This window comes from Anastrepha obliqua, chromosome 3 (assembly GCF_027943255.1).
Source record: "Anastrepha obliqua isolate idAnaObli1 chromosome 3, idAnaObli1_1.0, whole genome shotgun sequence".
Classification (NCBI taxonomy): domain Eukaryota; kingdom Metazoa; phylum Arthropoda; class Insecta; order Diptera; family Tephritidae; genus Anastrepha; species Anastrepha obliqua.
The window spans coordinates 46,827,650-46,847,764 of record NC_072894.1 but is presented as its reverse complement, the minus strand read 5'-3'; the positions used below and the strand labels follow the sequence as shown (position 1 = coordinate 46,847,764).

General features: G+C 36.7%; 1 protein-coding gene across 1 annotated transcript in view; it reads left to right on the top strand.

Moving 5' to 3' along the window:
• LOC129240668 (dynein axonemal heavy chain 3-like) overlaps nucleotides 1–20,115 on the top strand; it is a 319,983-nt gene that overhangs the window by 190,576 nt on the left and 109,292 nt on the right. Inside the window, exon 43 of the mRNA XM_054876599.1 lies at nucleotides 1,931–2,162. Within this exon, the coding sequence (XP_054732574.1) occupies nucleotides 1,931–2,162 (232 nt within the window). The remainder of the gene's footprint in view (nucleotides 1–1,930; nucleotides 2,163–20,115) is intronic.

Sequence of the window (20,115 nt, the reverse complement as noted above, 5' to 3'; positions counted from 1 at the left end):
CGTGCGTTTTTTAAAGGTGGTTTTAAAATTAACAAAAAAGATGTCTAAAGTATTTATTAATCAATAATATATTTTCCTTCATTATTTACAATGTCTTCCGAACGTTTAGGCAAATTTTTAATTCCCTGCTCGAAAAATTGTTTGTCCTTGGAGCCAAAATACGCTTCGATATCCCTTTTTATAGTTTCTTTTGAGGAGTAGTTCTTGTTACTCATATGGGATTGAAGTCCACGGAAAAGGGGATAATCACAAGGTGCAATATCCGGAGAGTATGGTGGATACGGCATCAGCTCCCATCCGAGCTCGTTCAGTTTGCCTAATGTTTGCCTTGTATGAGGTATGAGGTCTTCCATTGTCGTGGTGAAACAAAACTTTGCGTCTTTTCACTAAAGACGGTCGATTTTTTTAAGTGCCTCATTCAGGTTTGATAGCTGATGGGAATAATAATCAGCAGTTATAGTCTGGTTTGGTTCCAGAAGTTCACAATAAACAATACCGGCCATATCCCACCAAATAGACAGGAGAATCTTCTTGGGGTGAAGGCCATCTCCAGAGGTCGGTTCTGGTGTTTCATCTTTGTCTAACCATTGGCGTTTGCGAACAGGTTTATTGTAAAGGACCGATTTTTCATCACCAGTAACGGTTCAAAAAACTTTCATTTTCAAGCCGCTGCAACAGCTGAGAACACACATTCACTCTCTGCTGAAGGTTGGCGACGGAAAGTATATGCGGAACCAATTTCCCCAGCTTTGAAACCTTTCCCAACTGAACCAGGTGCCTGTGAACTGTTCCATGCGATAAATTTAATCTCTGAGCTATCATATCGACTGGCAAATTTGGCTCAGCTTCCACGAGTTCGAGCAAGGCGTCGGAGTTAAAGGACGATCAGCGTGCGGTCGTTATATTCCGCGAATAATTTTTTGTTTGGAAAAATCGTGCAAAAGTGAAATTATGGGTAAAATACGCAGGAACTTATGGACTGACCGATATATAGCAATTCAATATGCACAATTATAAGGAGTTCGAAAAATCGGAATCTATCACACTTTGAATTGCGTAAAAAGTATTATTTTCCAGAATTTTACGTATTTGTGTCAAGTACATTTCCGAAAGACGATCGTGCCTTAATATTTTTTTCGACAGTTACGATTTTTTTCTGCTGGTCGTGTCAGATTTATTTTTGATTTATTATTTCTTGAAAAATGCAGACTAAATTGCTCATTTATTTCCAGCGTTATTGCTCGAGTAGTCGCAAAGAGTCACGCTTATTTTTCTTAACGATGGCCTTGTCCTGCTGAGTCAAAAAGAAACATTAAAAAAAAGTCGGGACTTATTCCGATATTAGAGGTTTACTGCATAACATTAGCATAAAAATATTGTATTTACGAATATCAGCTAATTTTCTAAAAAATAAAAATTCGTATAGAGGACACTGTAAGTGCGCTATTTCTGTGGCCATAGCTGTACGTGACTTAATTCATGCAAGCGCAAGTGCAAATGGCAACCAGTCAAGTGTGTGATTGCATGTGCAATATTCACCAATATCCTTGCTTATGAATATGTGCACTCGTGTATAGAAGTGTATGTGTCAACGCAATACGGCAGCTCTATTAATTTTATGTTTTTGTGGTAGCACACTGATGCTGCGAGTACCGCCGCGCTGCCCAATGAAGCCTGTACTTTCGCTTACGTTCATGTGGTTTTCATCATAACCGCCAAAGCGAGCAACCAGTGGCCGTGTTGCACCGCTGGTCATCAAACCGATATAACAGCGAAATTTACTTATCTGCTCATCTCGATGCCATGTCATTGTACGCACAATTCACTCATTGCCGCATTCACTCATCCGTTGCATTTCATTTCATTTGATTCCACACGTTGCTGATTTGGTTTATCTCACGCTGTTGTTTTTATTCACTTTTGCCTGCAGAGTCTCCCGTGTACTGCAAATGCCACGCGGTAACATGCTCATGGTCGGTATGGGTGGTTCGGGACGCCGTAGCTCATGTAGATTGGCCGCCAGCATTGCTGATTGTCGTCTGATGACGATTCAGGTGACAAAGACATACTCGCAAACCGATTGGCGTGATGATCTAAAGAAGATATTGATGACAGCCAGTTTCAATTTAAATCATACGGTATTTCTTTTTAGTGATGCGCAGGTGAGTTGAAACGAACTTAATTAAATATAGTAAATAAGGTTTAATCTCAAAGGGCGAAAAAAAATTGAATAACAAGGCAGGAATATTTAATTTTAGTATTATTTACAATGTTTTTAAGTATATACAAACATGCAAATAATCAAATTGTTATAAAATACAGCTCTGAGCAAGTGCATTGTTACTTCCAGCCACAACATAGCACTTCATGGGTTTTTCGAACAAAACTGGGGTCAAAGAATTTGAAAATAGCCGAGGTTGTAGCACTTCGGGGTTCAGCTTTATAACCTTTGAAAGGATTTCCAAAGAAAGAAACTGTTTCAACCGCCGCTTGCGGCAAATGAACACAGGTTCTGCACTGCTATGATTTTCAGTTGTCTAAAAAAGGAATGAAAAGTTACTAATGTACTAGGTTCTTCAATAAGTTTTGCAGTTCAATAAGAAGCACAAAGGTTTGAACAACACTAGTGTTTGAAATACACTTTACGAGGGAGGTTCAATAAGTAGTACACGTATTAGAAATGAAGACACGCTCCGGTCATTTTTTAACAACTCGAAAATATAGGATTTGTTAAACTCTTCAAAATACGCCTCTGTCTCGGTGATGACTTTTTCGTTTGTCACAGGGAGCCAGATTGGGCGAAAACCGGGGGGTAGCAATTCATAACGCAATTCATGCAGTTTGGCGGCGAAAATTCCCTATGAATGTGCTGGTGCATTATCCTGTTAAAACAGCATCTTATTTTTCCCCAAATGCAACCGTGTCTCCTTCAATTTATGTGAAAACCGTCCAATAGCTCACTGTAGTATTGTCCAGTTATCGTTCTTCCTTTTTTTTAAAAGATCTCTGACGTCTTTGGCTTCTTTGGAGCAGATTCACAGAGATAAATTCATTATTTTGATTGTTGCTTAGTTTCTGGTGTGACAATTCGACTGGACTCGGTGACAACTCGACGCTAAAGTTTCTTCGAATCTCGTTTAAATTGCTCCAAACATTGCTTTGAAGTTAACAGCCGCATCCCCTTGCTGTTGCTTGTGAGCAATCGCGGCATCCATCTATCCGACAATTTTTTCATCGCCAACTGTTTTTAGAAGGGATAATATAACAAAAATATAAAAAAAAAAATGTATGCATTGTTTATTAGAACTTAAACCTTATAAATTTTTTTTTTAATTTTTCCTTACCGAAATTAGTATATAAAAAATCACGTGACCCAAAGTACAATAAAAAAGTTGCTCCACGGACTGTATCATTTCTCCTTGAAATGTTGATGGACCTGTAAAAAGTAAAAAAAATCTTGTAAAATAAAGTTATAGTTATAGTCTGTCGCGCCGGATTTTTGAATTTCGAAAAATTTTGCAATTTGCGGCATTTAAAAAAAAGTATGCATTTTACGCCATAAATGTCACACTTTAACTATGTTTATACAATTTTTTAATAAAAATATCAAAAAGCAAAGAAAAGAAAATAAAGAAAATACTTTAGAATATTAAAAAAACCACCGCATCAAAAATATGAAAAACTGTCTGAGTTATCATGCAGGCCATGCCGCAAAAAGTAGTTTCGAGAAAAACGAGTTTAAAGTTCGAGGTACAGGAGCGCGCGGACCGCTCTCTACCGAGTAAATGGACTGTAGAGGCTATAATATTAGGAATTTCCGCACGAAAACTTCATATCGAAATATAGAAAAAACAAAAAATCGTTTTTTTTTTGTTTAATTTTTGGACGTACATATGTAACCCCTTAAGCTAAGAGCGTAGGCTGAGTTAGCATACAAATCGTGTGATTCTACTTTAACAGCAGAGTCCACAAAAGGCGATATTGCTGAAGTTTCGATTCGGTGTAAATCATATGATTCGGAGTATTTGGCGGCACAGAATTTTTAATTATAAAGAAACATAACTTTCAACTGAATCGTATTTATCGATTGCGCCCCATAAAACACGATCGAACTTGACAACGCTCTTTAAATTTTTAGTTTATTTGAAATGCAGATTCCAGGATTCTTAATACATTTAAGCCAAGTTAAGTTGCATTGATAGCAGTTTTAGTATAAGCAGGCTTCAGATTTAAGTGTTTTGTATACGAAAGTTTGCATATAAGCAGCACGCTCAGATATTTATATGCGTTAACAATTTTAATGTATAGTGGCTCAATAAAGAACTCGAACACCCCAGTCATATGGTTTTAAATAAAAAAATATATATTAAAATGCAAATCTAATGCGTTTATGTGTCACATTTATTTTCATACTTCAAGCGTGTTTTTCAAAACTAAAAAAAAAACACAATCAAACTTCAACTCATTCGTACATAGAAAATGCTGACTAAATACTTGACAAAAAAGAACTCGGACATTTATTTTTTCTCACAACATTCAGTCTTCTTGGCATGGACTCGACCAACTTCTTGCATGTTAAAGGATATATTTCCCCCCACTCTTCTTTAATAGCATCTTCTAGGTCTTTCTTGTTTCCAATGACATCATTTTTCAATTAGTTTTCTAATTGAGGCCACAGATATTCAATTACGTTGATGTCTAAAGATTGTGGAGGTGTTTCAAGTACTTTAGGGCAGTTGTACATACCGCATAGACGGACATCTAGTGCCTTATGCTTGGGATCGTTGTCTTGATGGTACTGGAAATTGTATTTAATTCCTAACTTTTCAGCACTTTGGACCAAATTTTCCTTCATAATTCTTAGATATTGTTTGTGATCCATATTTCCGCTAATGGGGCACAAATTTCTAGTACCAGCAGCTGACATACCATACCATTACCGTCCTACCCCCGTGCTTAACTGTCGGACTCAAGTTTTTTCCCAGCAACTCTTCATGAGGTCTTTTACACGCATATGATTGTCCTTATGACTTAAATATGTATGTTAATCTTGATTTTATCTGCAAATAAAATGTGCTTCCAGAACTCGAAATTCTTATCCCCATGATGCTTTGCGTTTTATTCTCTTATGTCGGTTAATCTCGTTAATGAAATTTTTTCCGTGCTTCCTCTTCCGTTATAATTATTCTTTCTCATCCCTACACGTATACTTTCGAGGTTGCAGTTATTATTAAGGTGTTGCGTGACTTCTGTTGCGAGCTTAGGTGCGCTCAAATTTGGATTTTTCTTAATTTGTTGCACTATCCACTGTTTATCTGCATTCGAAAAAAGGTGTTGGTCGTTGTGATTTTTTCTTATTTTCCACTATTTTGTTTCTTTGAAACGTTTTATCACGTCGTATACTGTGGAGCGGGATCAATCTACAACTTCTGCGATTTCCCGAACGGTTTTACCCATTTCATGATGTCTAATAATTAAATTTCTGACTTCAATTCGGACTTTTATTCAACAAAACACGACTGAAATTTTACTTTAGTTTATTACGTTTGGTTCTTTCTTTGCACTGTTCTTCCCAGAGCAAATAAATTGTGGGACTCACCGTTTTAAAGTGCCAACTAATCGCAATAATGCCAGATGTCCGATTTCTTTTTTAACACCAATTTCGCGAATGCTGCATGATAAATTTTTTATAACAGGAAGATAATAGATTTGTAAATTATTCTTCTTTTTCTTAATTGGCGCGATAACCACTTACACGATTTTGGCCGAGTTTAATAAAGCCCACCAGTCGTTTATTTCTCAGGTAAAGATAAAAAAAAATTTCACTTGCCTTTCTGATAAAAATTTTGAATTTGAAGCTGCATACTATGTATGTATGTCCGAGTGCTTTATTGAGGCACTGTATATATTTATATATAAATAGGAATTAGAAATAAATACTATTTCTTTTCGAAACATACAATTCAAATACACATTGATGTTGCTGTTGTTCAATAATAATAATTATAATTCTTCATAATTATAATGCCCGTGACTGGGACAAGTTAAGGATACTACACACCTGGCAAATTGAATTTCGATTCTTAACGTATGTATGCACATATATACATAATATAAGAATGAATTTGGGGCGATGAGGAAATGCTGTAAATATTATATAATACTATATGGCAATTGTGCATTGCCATCTGGCAACCTATCTGCACATTTCGGTGAATACGGGTCGTCAAACTAACGGTCGTGTTTCTATTGTTCGTATTTCCTTACACTTACTAAGTCGTTTGTAATAATATAATTGAATATAATTTAATAATAACAAAATTGTTAATTCTGTTGTTGTTATACATATTCGTTACTTATTAGAACATAACTGAAAGAACGAAATGTCGTTTAACACCAAGTAAAACTGCTCGCCTGGACTATACATAATCATGCATAGATCAAATATTGAAATATTTCTCGTTATAATTACAGTTATGCAAAGTATGTAGGCACACTACACAGGGTGTCAATTAGATGGCATAAACAACTTTTTCTTATGCTCGATAAATTTGCTTAAATCGTTTCTCTCCAATTTTCAGTGACGCGTTTGAATGTGGCTGCAGCCGTTTAGCTGAAAATTACGCGCTGAAGACAAATTTTCACATAAGAGATATGGCACTTGCCTCTTATGTCATGAAAGCTGATTTTGCTCCGATTTATAACCTTCAATACATCATCATCATGGAGAAAGATTCACAAAAAAATTATAAATGTACTAGCAAACCCGGCCCCCTTCGCTGGGCACACTAAAATAGAATAGATATGGTTTAGAACAGAAAATATATGCTTTTCATATTATTTATTTCTTTATTCTTTATTCAAGCGCTTTGGCATTAACAATATTTTTTGTTTTTCTATTTGTTTTTGAGTAAATATAAAATATAAATTGAGAATCAGGAAAACAGAAGATTGTTTTTAAATTTCAAATCAACGCATATGATCATCCATGAATTTTTCGTTTCAATTTATATGTTTTATTAAGCATTGGAGCTTTTTTAACCATTATCCATTTATATTTTTCAAAAAAAAAAAACGAAAAAAATTTTTTTTCCACGAACACATAATTTCATTCGGATTTCACATTAAATTCTCAAATTTCGTAAGAAATTATTCACTGTTCCAAAATCCACTCCAAAAAAAATTCACAAACAATTTTTACATGTTGCACTTACTTTTTCCTTATGGCATCCAAATCAGAAAGAAATATTGACACATTGTAACTCACACTGTCAATTTGACAGTTCAGTTCCGCCCCAAGCGTTAAAAAAGTAAGCGACATTATGGCTGGTTCAAAAGAACGATGTACCCGTTGCCAGTGCTCCGAATTACAACCACATTTTACGAAACCCATTTTCAATACTTACTTAACAATGTGCGTAAGTTTGGTTTAATTCGGTGCAAAGACACGGCGGGTCCACGTTTTGGCATATATTTCGAGACCCTAGTCATCAATAAGTATGAAAATTACCCCGTATTAAAGCACTTATCAACAGCTTTCATTTGATACCCATATTGTACATACACAACCAAAGGTTACCCGGGTCCACGTTTTGACCTATATCCCGAGACCCCAGTCACGTAGCGGCATGAAAAATACTTTGTACTAAAGTAGTCACCAACAGCTTTCATTTGATACCCATATTGTACATACACGTCCGAAGGTTACCCGGGTCCACGTTTTGACCTATATCTCGGGACCCTATCTACCAATAGGTATTCAAACTATACGGAAATCATCTTCAATACCTACTTAACAATGTGTGTAAGTTTGGTTTAATTCGGTGCAAAGACACGGCGGGTCCACGTTTTGGCATATATTTCCAGACCCTAGTCATCAATAGGTATGAAAATTACCCCGTATTAAAGCACTTATCAACAGCTTTCATTTGCTACCCATATTGTACATACACAACCAAAGGTTACCCGGGTCCACGTTTTGACCTATATCTCGAGACCCCAGTCACATAGCGGCATGAAAAAGACTCTGTACTAAGGCTTTCACCAACAGCTTCAATTTGATATCCATATTGTACAAACACATTCTAGGGTCCACGTTTTGGTCTCTATCTCGAGACCCTAGTCACGGAGCGGCATGAAAAATACTCTGAAGCATTCACCAACAGCTTCCATTTGATACCCATATTGTACATACACGTCCGAAGGTTACCAGGGTCCACGTTTTGACCTATATCTCGGGACCCTATCTACCAATAGGTATTCAAACTACACGGAAATCATCTTCAATACCTACTTAACAATGTGTGTAAGTTTGGTTTAATTCGGTTCAAAGACACGGCGAGTCCACGTTTTGGCATATATTTCGAGACCCTAGTCATCAATAGGTATGAAAATTACCCCGTATTAAAGCACTTATCAACAGCTTTCATTTGATATCCATATTGTACATACACAACCAAAGGTTACCCGGGTCCACGTTTTGACCTATATCTCGAGACCCCAGTCACGGAGCGGCATGAAAAATACTCTGGACTAAAGCATTCACCAACAGCTTCCATTTGATACCCATATTGTACATACACATCCGAAGGTTACCCGGGTCCACGTTTTGACCTATATCTCGAGCCCTATCTCCAAAATAAAATATAATCCATGTTACTCGTGGATGATGTAGCTTTCGAATGGTGAAAGAATTTTTAAAATCGGTCCAGTAGTTTTTGAGCCTATTCGTAACAAACAAACAAACAAAGTTTTCCTCTTTATATATTAGTATAGATATATGTGTAAACATGCACATGAGGATTACGGCTATTAAATGGATCGTTTTTCGATCAAAACTTTCGCATGAAAAAAGCAGGAAGCGTACGAACTTCGGTATTACCTCTTTATTACGTCAGGAACTTTGATGTAAAATACCAAAAAAGTCTAACGCTACTAATAGTGAACCCGTTACAAGCACAAATGCATAAAGATGCTTGATGGCACATATTAGCTATGAGTGCATAAATCAGAGTGCATCACACAAATTAATGGCGCTCAATACTCCTCGAGCCTAAATAGTAATTTAAATTGAGATATGCAAAGTATACATAATCTATACTAATATTATAAAGAGGAAAACTTTGTTTGTTTGTTTGTTTGTTTGTTTGTAACGAATAGGCTCAAAAACTACTGGACCGATTTTAAAAATTCTTTGACCATTCGAAAACTACATTATCCACGAGTAACATGGATTACATTTTATTTAGGAAAAAAATAGGGTTCCGTAAGATATTTGGATTTTTCGGACACAAACTGAAAAAAATCTTATATATAAAATAAAGTCAACTTTTTGTGTGTGTTCGCTAACCGGCCGTGTCTGCACCGAATTAAACCAAACTTACACGCATTGTTAAGAAGGTATTGAAGATGGTTTCCGTATAGTTTGGATACCTATTGGTGGATAGGGCTCGAGATATAGGTCAAAACGTGGACCCGGGTAACCTTCGGATGTGTATGTACAATATGGGTATCAAATTGAAGCTGTTGGTGAATGCTTTAGTTCAGAGTATTTTTCATGCCGCTCCGTGACTGGAGTCTCGAGATATAGGTCAAAACGTGGACCCGGGTAACCTTTGGTTGTGTATGTACAATATGGGTATCAAATGAAAGCTGTTGATAAGTGCTTTAATACGGGGTAATTTTCATACCTATTGATGACTAGGGTCTCGAAATATATGCCAAAACGTGGACCCGCCGTGTCTTTGCACCGAATTAAACCAAACTTACACACATTGTTAAGTAGGTATTGAAGATGATTTCCGTATAGTTTGAATACCTATTGGTAGATAGGGTCTCGAGATATAGGTCAAAACGTGGACCCGGGTAACCTTCGGACGTGTATGTACAATATGGGTATCAAATGGAAGCTGTTGGTGAATGCTTTAGTTCAGAGTATTTCCATCCGCTCCGTGACTAGGGTCTCGAGATAGAGACCAAAACGTGGAGCCTAGAATGTGTTTGTACAATATGGATATCAAATTGAAGCTGTTGGTGAATGCCTTAGTGCAGAGTATTTTTCATGCCGCTACGTGACTGGGGTCTCGAGATATAGGTCAAAACGTGGACCCGGGTAACCTTTGGTTGTGTATGTACAATATGGGTATCAAATGAAAGCTGTTGATAAGTGCTTTAATACGGGGTAATTTTCATACCTATTGATGACTAGGGTCTCGAAATATATGCCAAAACGTGGACCCGCCGTGTCTTTGCACCGAATTAAACCAAACTTATGCACATTGTTAAGTAAGTATTGAAAATGGGTTTCGTAAAGTTTGGTTGTAATTTGGAGCAGTGGCAACGGGTACAGCGTTCTTTTGAGCCAGCCATAATGTCGCTTACTTTTTTAACGCTTGGGGCGGAACTGAACTGTCAAATTGACAGTGTGAGTTACAATGTGTCAATATTTCTTTCTGATTTGGATGCCATAAGGAAAAAACGTAAGTGCAACATGTAAAAATTGTTTGTGAATTTTTTTGGAGTGGATTTTGGAACAGTGAATAATTTCTTACGAAATTTGAGAATTTAATGTGAAATCCGAATGAAATTATGTGTTCGTGGAAAAAACAATTTTTTTCGTTTTTTTTTTTTTTGAAAAATATAAATGGATAATGGTTAAAAAAGCTCAATGCTTAATAAAACATATAAATTGAAACGAAAAATTCATGGATGATCAGGAAAAAAGACGATTGTTTATTCATATGCGTTGATTTGAAATTTAAAAACAATCTTCTTTTTCCTGATTTTCAATTTATATTTTATATTTACTCAAAAACAAATAGAAAAACAAAAAATATTGTTTATGCCAAAGCGCTTGAATAAAGAATAAAGAAATAAATAATATGAAAGCCATATATTTTCTGTTCTAAATCATATCTATTCTATTTTAGTGTGCCCAGCGAAGGGGGCCGGGTTTGCTAGTATTACATATGTACATAAATACATACATTAGGGTGCCCCACACTCCATAAAAAAATCTTTATCGTTTTTGCATCGGAATTAATCGGCATCGGCTAATTATTTATGAAAAATAATTAAGATTTACGTGACCTGGACCATATTGAAAATACTTCCAAAAATCCTATTATTTGTTTTTTAAAACCTTTTAAGTGAAATCGCTTCTATCTTCTGAAATCATTTTTGAAAAAAATATTTTTACAAAATAATTTCATTTATAAGCAACTCGATTTTCCGAGGTATTTACACAAACACTCAAGCTCATCCAAATATTATTGTTTTTCCGAAATATTATGGCGAAAGCCTTGGGTGGTTAAGTTTCACAGGCCGGTATTGATTTTGAATAAAATACAATTTTTTAGGAAATTTTTGTCATTACTCTTCATTATGATAATACTGGTATGATTCCATTACGTATAGAACAAAGTATCAGCCAAATGTCCGCCGCGGCTTCAGCGGCATACCTCCGTCCGATGATCCAAATTTTCGATGACGCTGAGGCATAATTGAGGTTTTATGTCGTTAATTTGCCGAATTATCTCATCCTTTACCTTTAGAATTGTTGCTGGCTTATTGACGTATACCTTTTCTTTCAAATAACCCCAAAGAAAGAAGTCCAACGGTGGCGTTGAAGTTTAGGTGTGGTTCACATTCAACATCGGCCCTTGAAATTTAACCACCCTTTATAACACATTTTATAATTCCCATACAAAACTGGTGACGATTTTTTTGGCTGGAGTGTAATGAATTTAAAAAATTCCATTGGAGAAACTGCCACAGGTTTTGGACAGGCATTCCAATGAACATAAATAGGCATACCTTCATACGCTTTTATCGAATCTGGGTTGAAATTCAATACGAAGCAATATAATCCGAAATAATATATTCCATGTATTTAGGATTCTTAAAATATTCAATTATTACATTTCCGAACAATGGGCAAGGGAGACATAAATTTCAAATATCAGTTTGCCTTCCTTCAGCCCTATTGAATGCATGATTCCTTATAAATAGTAAGAGAACTATGCAACAAAATCATTATCATTCATATAATATTTATGTACTCACGCAAATACGTATACATACATGCATATATTAATATATTAATATGAGTGCAATGTGTATGGGCTCTAACGGTACACATAAGTTGAGTATTACACAATGCTTGTAATACTTTCAATAAACTGGAATTACATAGGTACAGACACATTTATGCATCAAGGCGGCACAGTTTATCGTATTCAGATATAGATGGATCGCATGAATATTGCTAATGAGATGTTGGGCTCTATCCGCGTCATAACTGGTGACGAATCGTGGGTTTGTTGTTATGACGTGGAAGCTGCCCCACGAACCGAGACCGAAAAAGTTCGGTCGAATGTAAAAGTTTTGCTTGCCGTTTTCTTCGATTGCAGGGACATCATCATCATTGTGCATCGTGAGCTCTTGCCACAGGGTAAGGAATATTACCTGTAAGTTATGCGGAATTTGCGCGAAGCAATCCGCCAGAAAAGCCTGGATTTGTGGAAGAATAAAAATTGGCTCTTATATCACGATACCGCCCCTGCTCACACATCGTTGATTGTGCGCGACTTTTTGGCCAAAAACAACACACTAATGATACCACAGCCACCGTATTCCCCAGATCTGGCCCCCTGTGACTTTTTCTTGTTCCCGAAACTGAAGAGGCCCATGAAAGGACGACGCTACGCTACGATTGGCGAGATAAAGACGGCATCGAAGGAGGAGCTGAACAAGATAAAAAAAAAATGATTTTTTGAAAAGCTTCGACGATTGAAAAAAACGCACAAGTGCATAATATCTAATGGGGATTACTTTGAAGGGGACAAAATATATAATGAATAAATAAATAATTTTTGAAAAAACACAAAGTTCGCGATATTTTTTGAACACACCTCGTATGCTTCGGCTGACGGACGACTGGCTCATGGATATTCCCTGTTGTTCCCCTACGCGTCGTTGATCACGTCAAGTTGCAAAAAATTGCAGTGCAACTAGAACCTTGTTATATAAGGCAAAGTTTACAATTAAATTTTCTTGAAGATTATAAGATTTACCGGTTTTTTAGTCGAAATCGGTGTTATTCTGAGACCTCTGGCATGACTGTCAAACTGTCCTCAGTCAAGTCTGGAGTTAACCTCCTCCGCAGCCAAATGAAAAGGATTGTCCATATCCCGGAGCAAACATCGATCCACTGTTTGAGGTTTCATTATCTCTTCTCGACGCGATAAGTCATAAGCCAAATCCTCAAAGGGCGTATTCGCATCTTCCCGTTTTTGTTAATATAACCAAACACCTGATTTGGTTTTATCGATTATCGTTATGAAATGCGTTAACGAATAGCAAAATATTTAAAGTTGGGGTTAAGAAAAGAAAACAACGCGAATATTGTTAAAATGTGCTAGTGAATCGCACTACAGCTTTACTCGTACTTACATAATTGATGCTTTCCATTTCAATTCAGCCGGGCTATTAGGGACATGTTCTTCGATTTCGATGTCACTCAAATATGTTGCTCTATGGTCAAAATAATGAGACACGTATTTTTTTGTTCGTCCGAAAAATTCTTTTTTTCAGGATTTATCGGCAATTTTGTTTTTCGGCTCAAAATCGACTTTTTTATTTATATAAGAACATTTTTTTAATTCCTCATAACTTAGTCAAACATTAACTGATTTTAATGATTCTGTGTTCAAAATGATTGTCAATGGCAAAAAAAGAAAAAGTGCGAAATTTTTTCGAAATTCAATATTTCAAAATATGTATTTTTTTAACTTTTTTCCAAATCAAGACGACACCTCAAACTTCAATTGAGCTGAATACCCAGTAGCTAAAATAAGTTGTTTTTGAGCAATGAATTTTTGAGTTAAAAACCTATTTCGCACTTTTTGTTTTTTGCAAAATAAAACATTTTCAACTACTTTTTGGCTATATTGGTGAGCGCTACCGTGAAATGATATCCAACTTTTTTTTGCCCAAAATGCAAGAGCTTGACTTGCATGGCACGTGGTTTCAGCAAGGCGGTGCCACATGCCACACAGCACGCGTAACAATGGATTTGTTGGGCGGCGAGTTCGGTGAACATTTCGGGACTGTCAATTGGCCACCCAGATCGTGCGATATGACGCCTTTAGATTATTTTTTCTGGGGCTATGTTAAAGCTTATGTCTATTCAGACAAGCCCGATTCAATTAACGCATTGGAAGACAACATTAAAGCATTTATATGTGATATAGCGACCGAAACATTGGAAAGAGTATGTCAAAATTGGACTAAGCGGATGGACCATTTGAAGCGCAGTCGCGATCAACATTTGCATGAAATAATCTTCAAGCCTTAAATTATATGGACTGTACTATCGATTTAAATAAAAATGCATGCATTTTTCTGAAGTTTACGTGTGTTTCTTTGAAAAACTTTCCTATAGCTCTTAAAAAATCATCCTTTATATAGGGTGGGCCATCTAACGTTTGTAACTTGAAATTTGTGTTCTTTTACTTGAAAGTGCAGTCCTTACGGTTTGATTTGACTTAAATAACTTTAACGCCAAGCTTTGCAGTAGTTGATGCGATGGACACATTTTTTCAGTCCACTTTCGACTTCATGGGCCTGTATTTGATCAATGGCTGCGCCAATTTCGTTCTTGAAGACACTTTTGCGCGGTCATCGGATGAGAAGTTTTTTCATTACAAGAATGTACCATTAGCTATTTTTATAAATGTATGGTGTATATTCATATCTATGTAGTCTGTTGTTTTTAATGAGCCGCAGATCGCAAATTATATTCCGAACTGTAATATAAAGCATGTGAAACAAGGTGTATTTTTTCAGTGCAATTCTACCACTAAAATTATTTTCTCACAAAAATGAAAAAAGTCCTTGCGATTACGGTTTTTTTTTAAGAATTTAATATATTACAGTTATTTATATTTAGTATAATAATACATTAGTATTGTGAAGCTGCGCCGCCGTAGCCGAATGGGCTGCTGCGAGACTGCTATTTGAAGTACGTAGGTTCGAGTATCCGTGAAACACCAAAATGGAGAAGAATTTATTTAACAGCGGTCGCCTCTCGGCTGGCAATAACAATCCTCTGAGTGTAATTCTGCCATGAAAAACCGCCTCATGGAAAATATCTGCCGTTCGGAGTCGGTTTGAAACTGTAGGTCCCTCCATTTGTGGAACAACATCAGGAGGCACGACACAAATAGGAGGAGGAGCTCGGCCAAACACCCAAAACGGGTGTACGTGCCAATTATATATATCCATATTGTGAAGCTTCTGTTCGCCTGAACTTCATTTGCGTATATTACCTCTTGTAGCAATTTGCGAAAAGCGTAATACCAAATCAAATTACAACATCATGCGACCAAGCAACTATGTCAGATTGCAAGTACCTGGACAATGGCGCATTGTCCATAAAGACTCATATTAGACGGTCTTGAATGTGGGGAGTAATGGAAACAGAGGTACAGGCATATTAGTAACTAGTATCTACTGAAATATAATATTAACGACATGAAACAATTCAACCATCAATAAATATTAATTTTACACTGTATTCTACCATGCAAGTAACTAATAGAATTACAAATTACATACTAACTTGTAATGTTTCAGACAATATGGCTCATAGTTAATATGCAAGTAGCTAGCCTGAATATACTTTTAATACATATATTCAGCATTCTATATATCGGGTGTTTTTTTAGCTATATGAGAGCTATCGATATCGACAGGTTTGACAGGTGAGATTGGCACATTGTGCTGACCCTTCTGTTCAGTAAGGTGTGGAGGTTGCCGCAGCCGAAAGGGTTGGTTTTTTTTTTAATTTTTAAGGTTTGGCAAGTCATCATGAATCCCTTAATGCCAGAATAACGCTTCCAAATTTTGGAAGTTTACTTTGAAGTAATGAAATCTGTTCGCAAAGTTCATAGAGCACTGGCGGCATCATCGGTCCTTAGTTGTTTCGAAATGAGGAAGGAGCTGCCGTTACGTTAAATGGCGAGAGCTATGGAGCCATGCTGACTGAATTTTTGTTTCCAAAAATTAATCAACTAAACGTCACCAGCATTTGGTTCGAACAAAATAGAGCAACTGGCATACAGCGCGCTTAACAATAGATTTATTACAATATTCAATCCACCATTGACGCCATACGTCCAGATTTTTTCGAAAAAGTAGTCAAAAATTGAACTGACCGAATAGACCTCGTAACTCGTAGCCGCGGCGGATATACATATGTGCAATATCATCATCAAAAAATAAATGCTATAAAATTATCTACCTGAATAAATAAAATGCATTCAATATTTCTCTTTTGTACTATCAGTTTAAGTTCTAAGGCTCCTTAAAAACACCCTTCACATATGAATATTGGTGCATAAAGCACCAAATGGCAAAATATGTTCATCCCTGTCGGAAATATATTTGCAAAAATCATATTTGGAAGGTGTATGACGAAATCCCGACACACAAATTTCCGAAATGCAGGATGTGGAAAGACAAGATTCAGAGGTGGCCAAATTTCAACCACACACAATCCCGACAATACACAAGCGAGACAAACATCGCGTGATTGTTTATTTTTTTTGTTTTTTATACTTTCTACTCAAAGAATAATGCCAATCCAAAGAAACCGTTAAAAGTAATTTAGTAGGTTAAATATGAACTGGAGGTTGGTTTAAATTTTGAGTTTTTAACCAGTATTTCTTGTATAATGATTCTAATAGAGATCGCCTCTGGACTGGCAATGCTAAACTGATAAGTATATTTCTGCGTATAACTGTGGCACAGCATCAATACGTTCACCACAAATTGGAGGAGGAGTTGGAGGAAACACCCAACAAAGGATGTTAGGACCAATCATATGCATCGGGTGATTTGAGAGCTTAAAACGATAATACAAAACAAAAATATTATTGGAGTGAATTTTTTTCATTATAATCTGGTAGAAAAATTTCATGGCATATACAGGGTGGCTGATGAAAGCCGCTACCAAAAACAAATTGAATAACTTTTTCTTTTTAAGTCATCTGTTCCATTTTTGTTTTAATTTGCAGATTGATCTTTAAAATTTATTAAAATGGATAACTGGGACACGCAAACAAGAATTTGGATAGTCCGCCGCTATCACCCACTGGAGTCCGTAGTTTTGGTACAGAGAGAGTACAGGCGGATGTTTGGCGACGATCCCCCGAGCAGATGGGCCATAATGAGACTGGTGAATAATTTTGCTGAGCAAGGAACAGTCGCAAGAAGGCCTTATCATCGAAACCCACCAGTTCGGACGGAGGAAACGATCGCTGCTGTAGCTGCAGCTATACAAAGCAATCCAAGGGTTTCAACAAGAAGCGTAACTGCTCAACTTGGTGTCAGCCGACAGTCTTTGCAAACAATAATGCACAAAGATTTAGACTTATTTCCCTACAAAATTCAAATGGTTAACAAACTGAATACAACAGACTTGCCGATTCGCTTGGAATTTTGCCAGAAGTTCCTGCAAATGGTGGAAGAAGACCAAAACATGTTAATCTGCCTTTTCATGTCTGATGAGGCCCATTTCGATTTAAACGGCAATGTGAACAAACAAAATTGTCGAATATGGAGTACTTCTAACCCACAGATACTCCACGAGACGGAATTGCATCCTCTTCGCGTGACAGTGTGGAGTGTGGTTTCTTCACGCTGTATTGTCGGACCTTATTTTTTTGAAGAAAATGGTCACACCGTTACGGTTACTGGAGACCGTTATTTGAAAATGCTGAAAGAATTTTTCTATCCAGAACTACGCCGAAAGAGAATTCCTTTCAACTCTGTGTGGTTTCAACAAGATGGGGCAACGTCTCACATAGCCCAGACTGTTATGACAGAGTTGCGACGAAAATTTCCCAATAAACTGATTTCAAGAAACTCCGAATTTCGTTGGCCCCCCAGGTCGCCTGACCTTACTGCACCTGACTTTTTCTTGTGGGGTTTATGTAAACAAGAAGTTTATAAAACAAAGCCAACAAATTTGGATGAACTAAAACAATCCATTCGGGCAACAATTGCGGCTATTCCTGTCGCAACTCTCAAAGCAGCAATGAACAACTTTTTACTAAGATGCCGCACTTGTGTCAACGAGCATGGGGGGCATTTAAATTCAATTATTTTTAAAACTAGTTAAGCTACATTTAATAAAATTTAATGACCTTCAACTTGAAAAAAAATAAATGAATTCCATACACTAAAAAAAAAGTTATTTGAGCTTCTTAATGTAGCAAAATTCATCAGCCACTCTGTATTTTTTTTATATACTTTTTGGAAAAATCTGAACATATGGCATCAATGGTGGCTTGAATATTGCAATAAAACGATTGTTAAGCAACTGTATTGCAAGTTGCGCTGCCGTTTTTTAGAACCAAATGTCGGAAATGTTTAGCTGATTAATTTTTCGAAACAAAAATTCAGTCAGCATGGTTTGATAGCGCTCAGCATTTACCATAACTATGAACTTCTGGAACAGTTCCTCTCAAACCATAGTGACAGATATCGATAGTTCTTATGCAGTCAAAAACAACAGCCGATACACTAAATACAAAACTGAAAAGGAGTTTCAACCTGTCTATTTCTGTCCATTTAGGTAAGGTGGTTATGTGAAGTGGCTGTCCTTCGACGCACCTAGGCGAATTAGAAGCGCCTTGTGGTACCACCGGAACAAACCAATCCCTACTATACTTGGTCCTCTCTAAACCATTGTTTGATTTGTGAAGAGCTGGCTATATTAGCTAGTGTGAGGTTCGCAACATCCGCAATGTTGTCCAGAAACGAGAGATCGAGTAATCGCAACCGGCTTTTACACAGAGCCATCCACCTGCATTGAAGGTGTTCGACTGCCTCTTCCTCTTCTATATCTTGACAGCTTCTACAAAACTCGTTGGATGGTGCCCCTAAACTAATGGCATGTCTTAGGGAATGCCCAGATAAGACACCTACTGCGATTCTTAGATCCTTCCTACTGAATTTAAGTAGACTCTTAGTGCGACCCATGTTCCATTCCGACCACGTTTGTTTACTGATAGTGCAGGTGTTTAACTATTTCCAGTTGAAATTTACAACAGTAATGGTGTTTCTAAGTATTAAAAGTTTGTATGTTGCCTAACTAACTGACTAATTTGAAGCGAGGAGCCCAATGTAGCTAACGCATCTGCCTTACAGTTATCTTTAATGTTACTATGTCCGGGCACCCAGAATAATAATCGAAAAATACTGTCTAAGCATTTTTAATAATTTTTCTTCTCTTTTACTGTCTTAGACGGGTATTTACATGATAAAAGTGATTTCAGAGCTACCTGTATATCGGAGTAACGGAAGAATTCTTTGTCACTACTCTTCTATTTATCACTTTCTGAGATAATAAAGATTTCGGCTTGGTATACACTGCAATGATCAGGAAAGCGAATGCTATACTATGAAAGATCTGAGATTGGATACTATAAACTATGAAAGATCTGAGATTTTTCTTGAACTTAAAGGTGCATATATCGTCAAGAACAAGTAATATTAAATTTTACATTCTTTCCTTCTCATCCTGCGAATATAAAAAAAAAGACAAACATTTTCGTTACATAGGGGAAATAATTTCATTTATGTAGTCGCGTTGGTTGGGCTTATAGTGGCACATATTGTCAATCAAATCTTGCCAGACTTTGTTTTCGGTATCTATTTCAGCGATGTTCCTCCAAATTGAGTGTAATGTCACCGATTTTTCAGTAAACAGCGATTTTAGCGAACACTCCGCAAAATACCTTCATGAAAACTAACTGGCATTACCATGTTACCAATTGAATTATGTTGGAGTTTGTAATATTTTTACTAAACTTCACGCGAAAAAACCTTGTAAAGCAGAGTGGCATGACACGCTATACTGCCCAAGATCATCTCACTTTCAGCTTTCTCATTGGGATTCTCGAAACGTAGTGACTGTATGTTTGACACTAATTGAACTGACAGCCTCCTCATACGATTGTTTTGCATGCGATTCAGCAACAAATAGGGAAAATGTGGCCAGTCTGGATAGCAAGGCTTATAAGCAACTTGCATGCATGCCAGCCCACA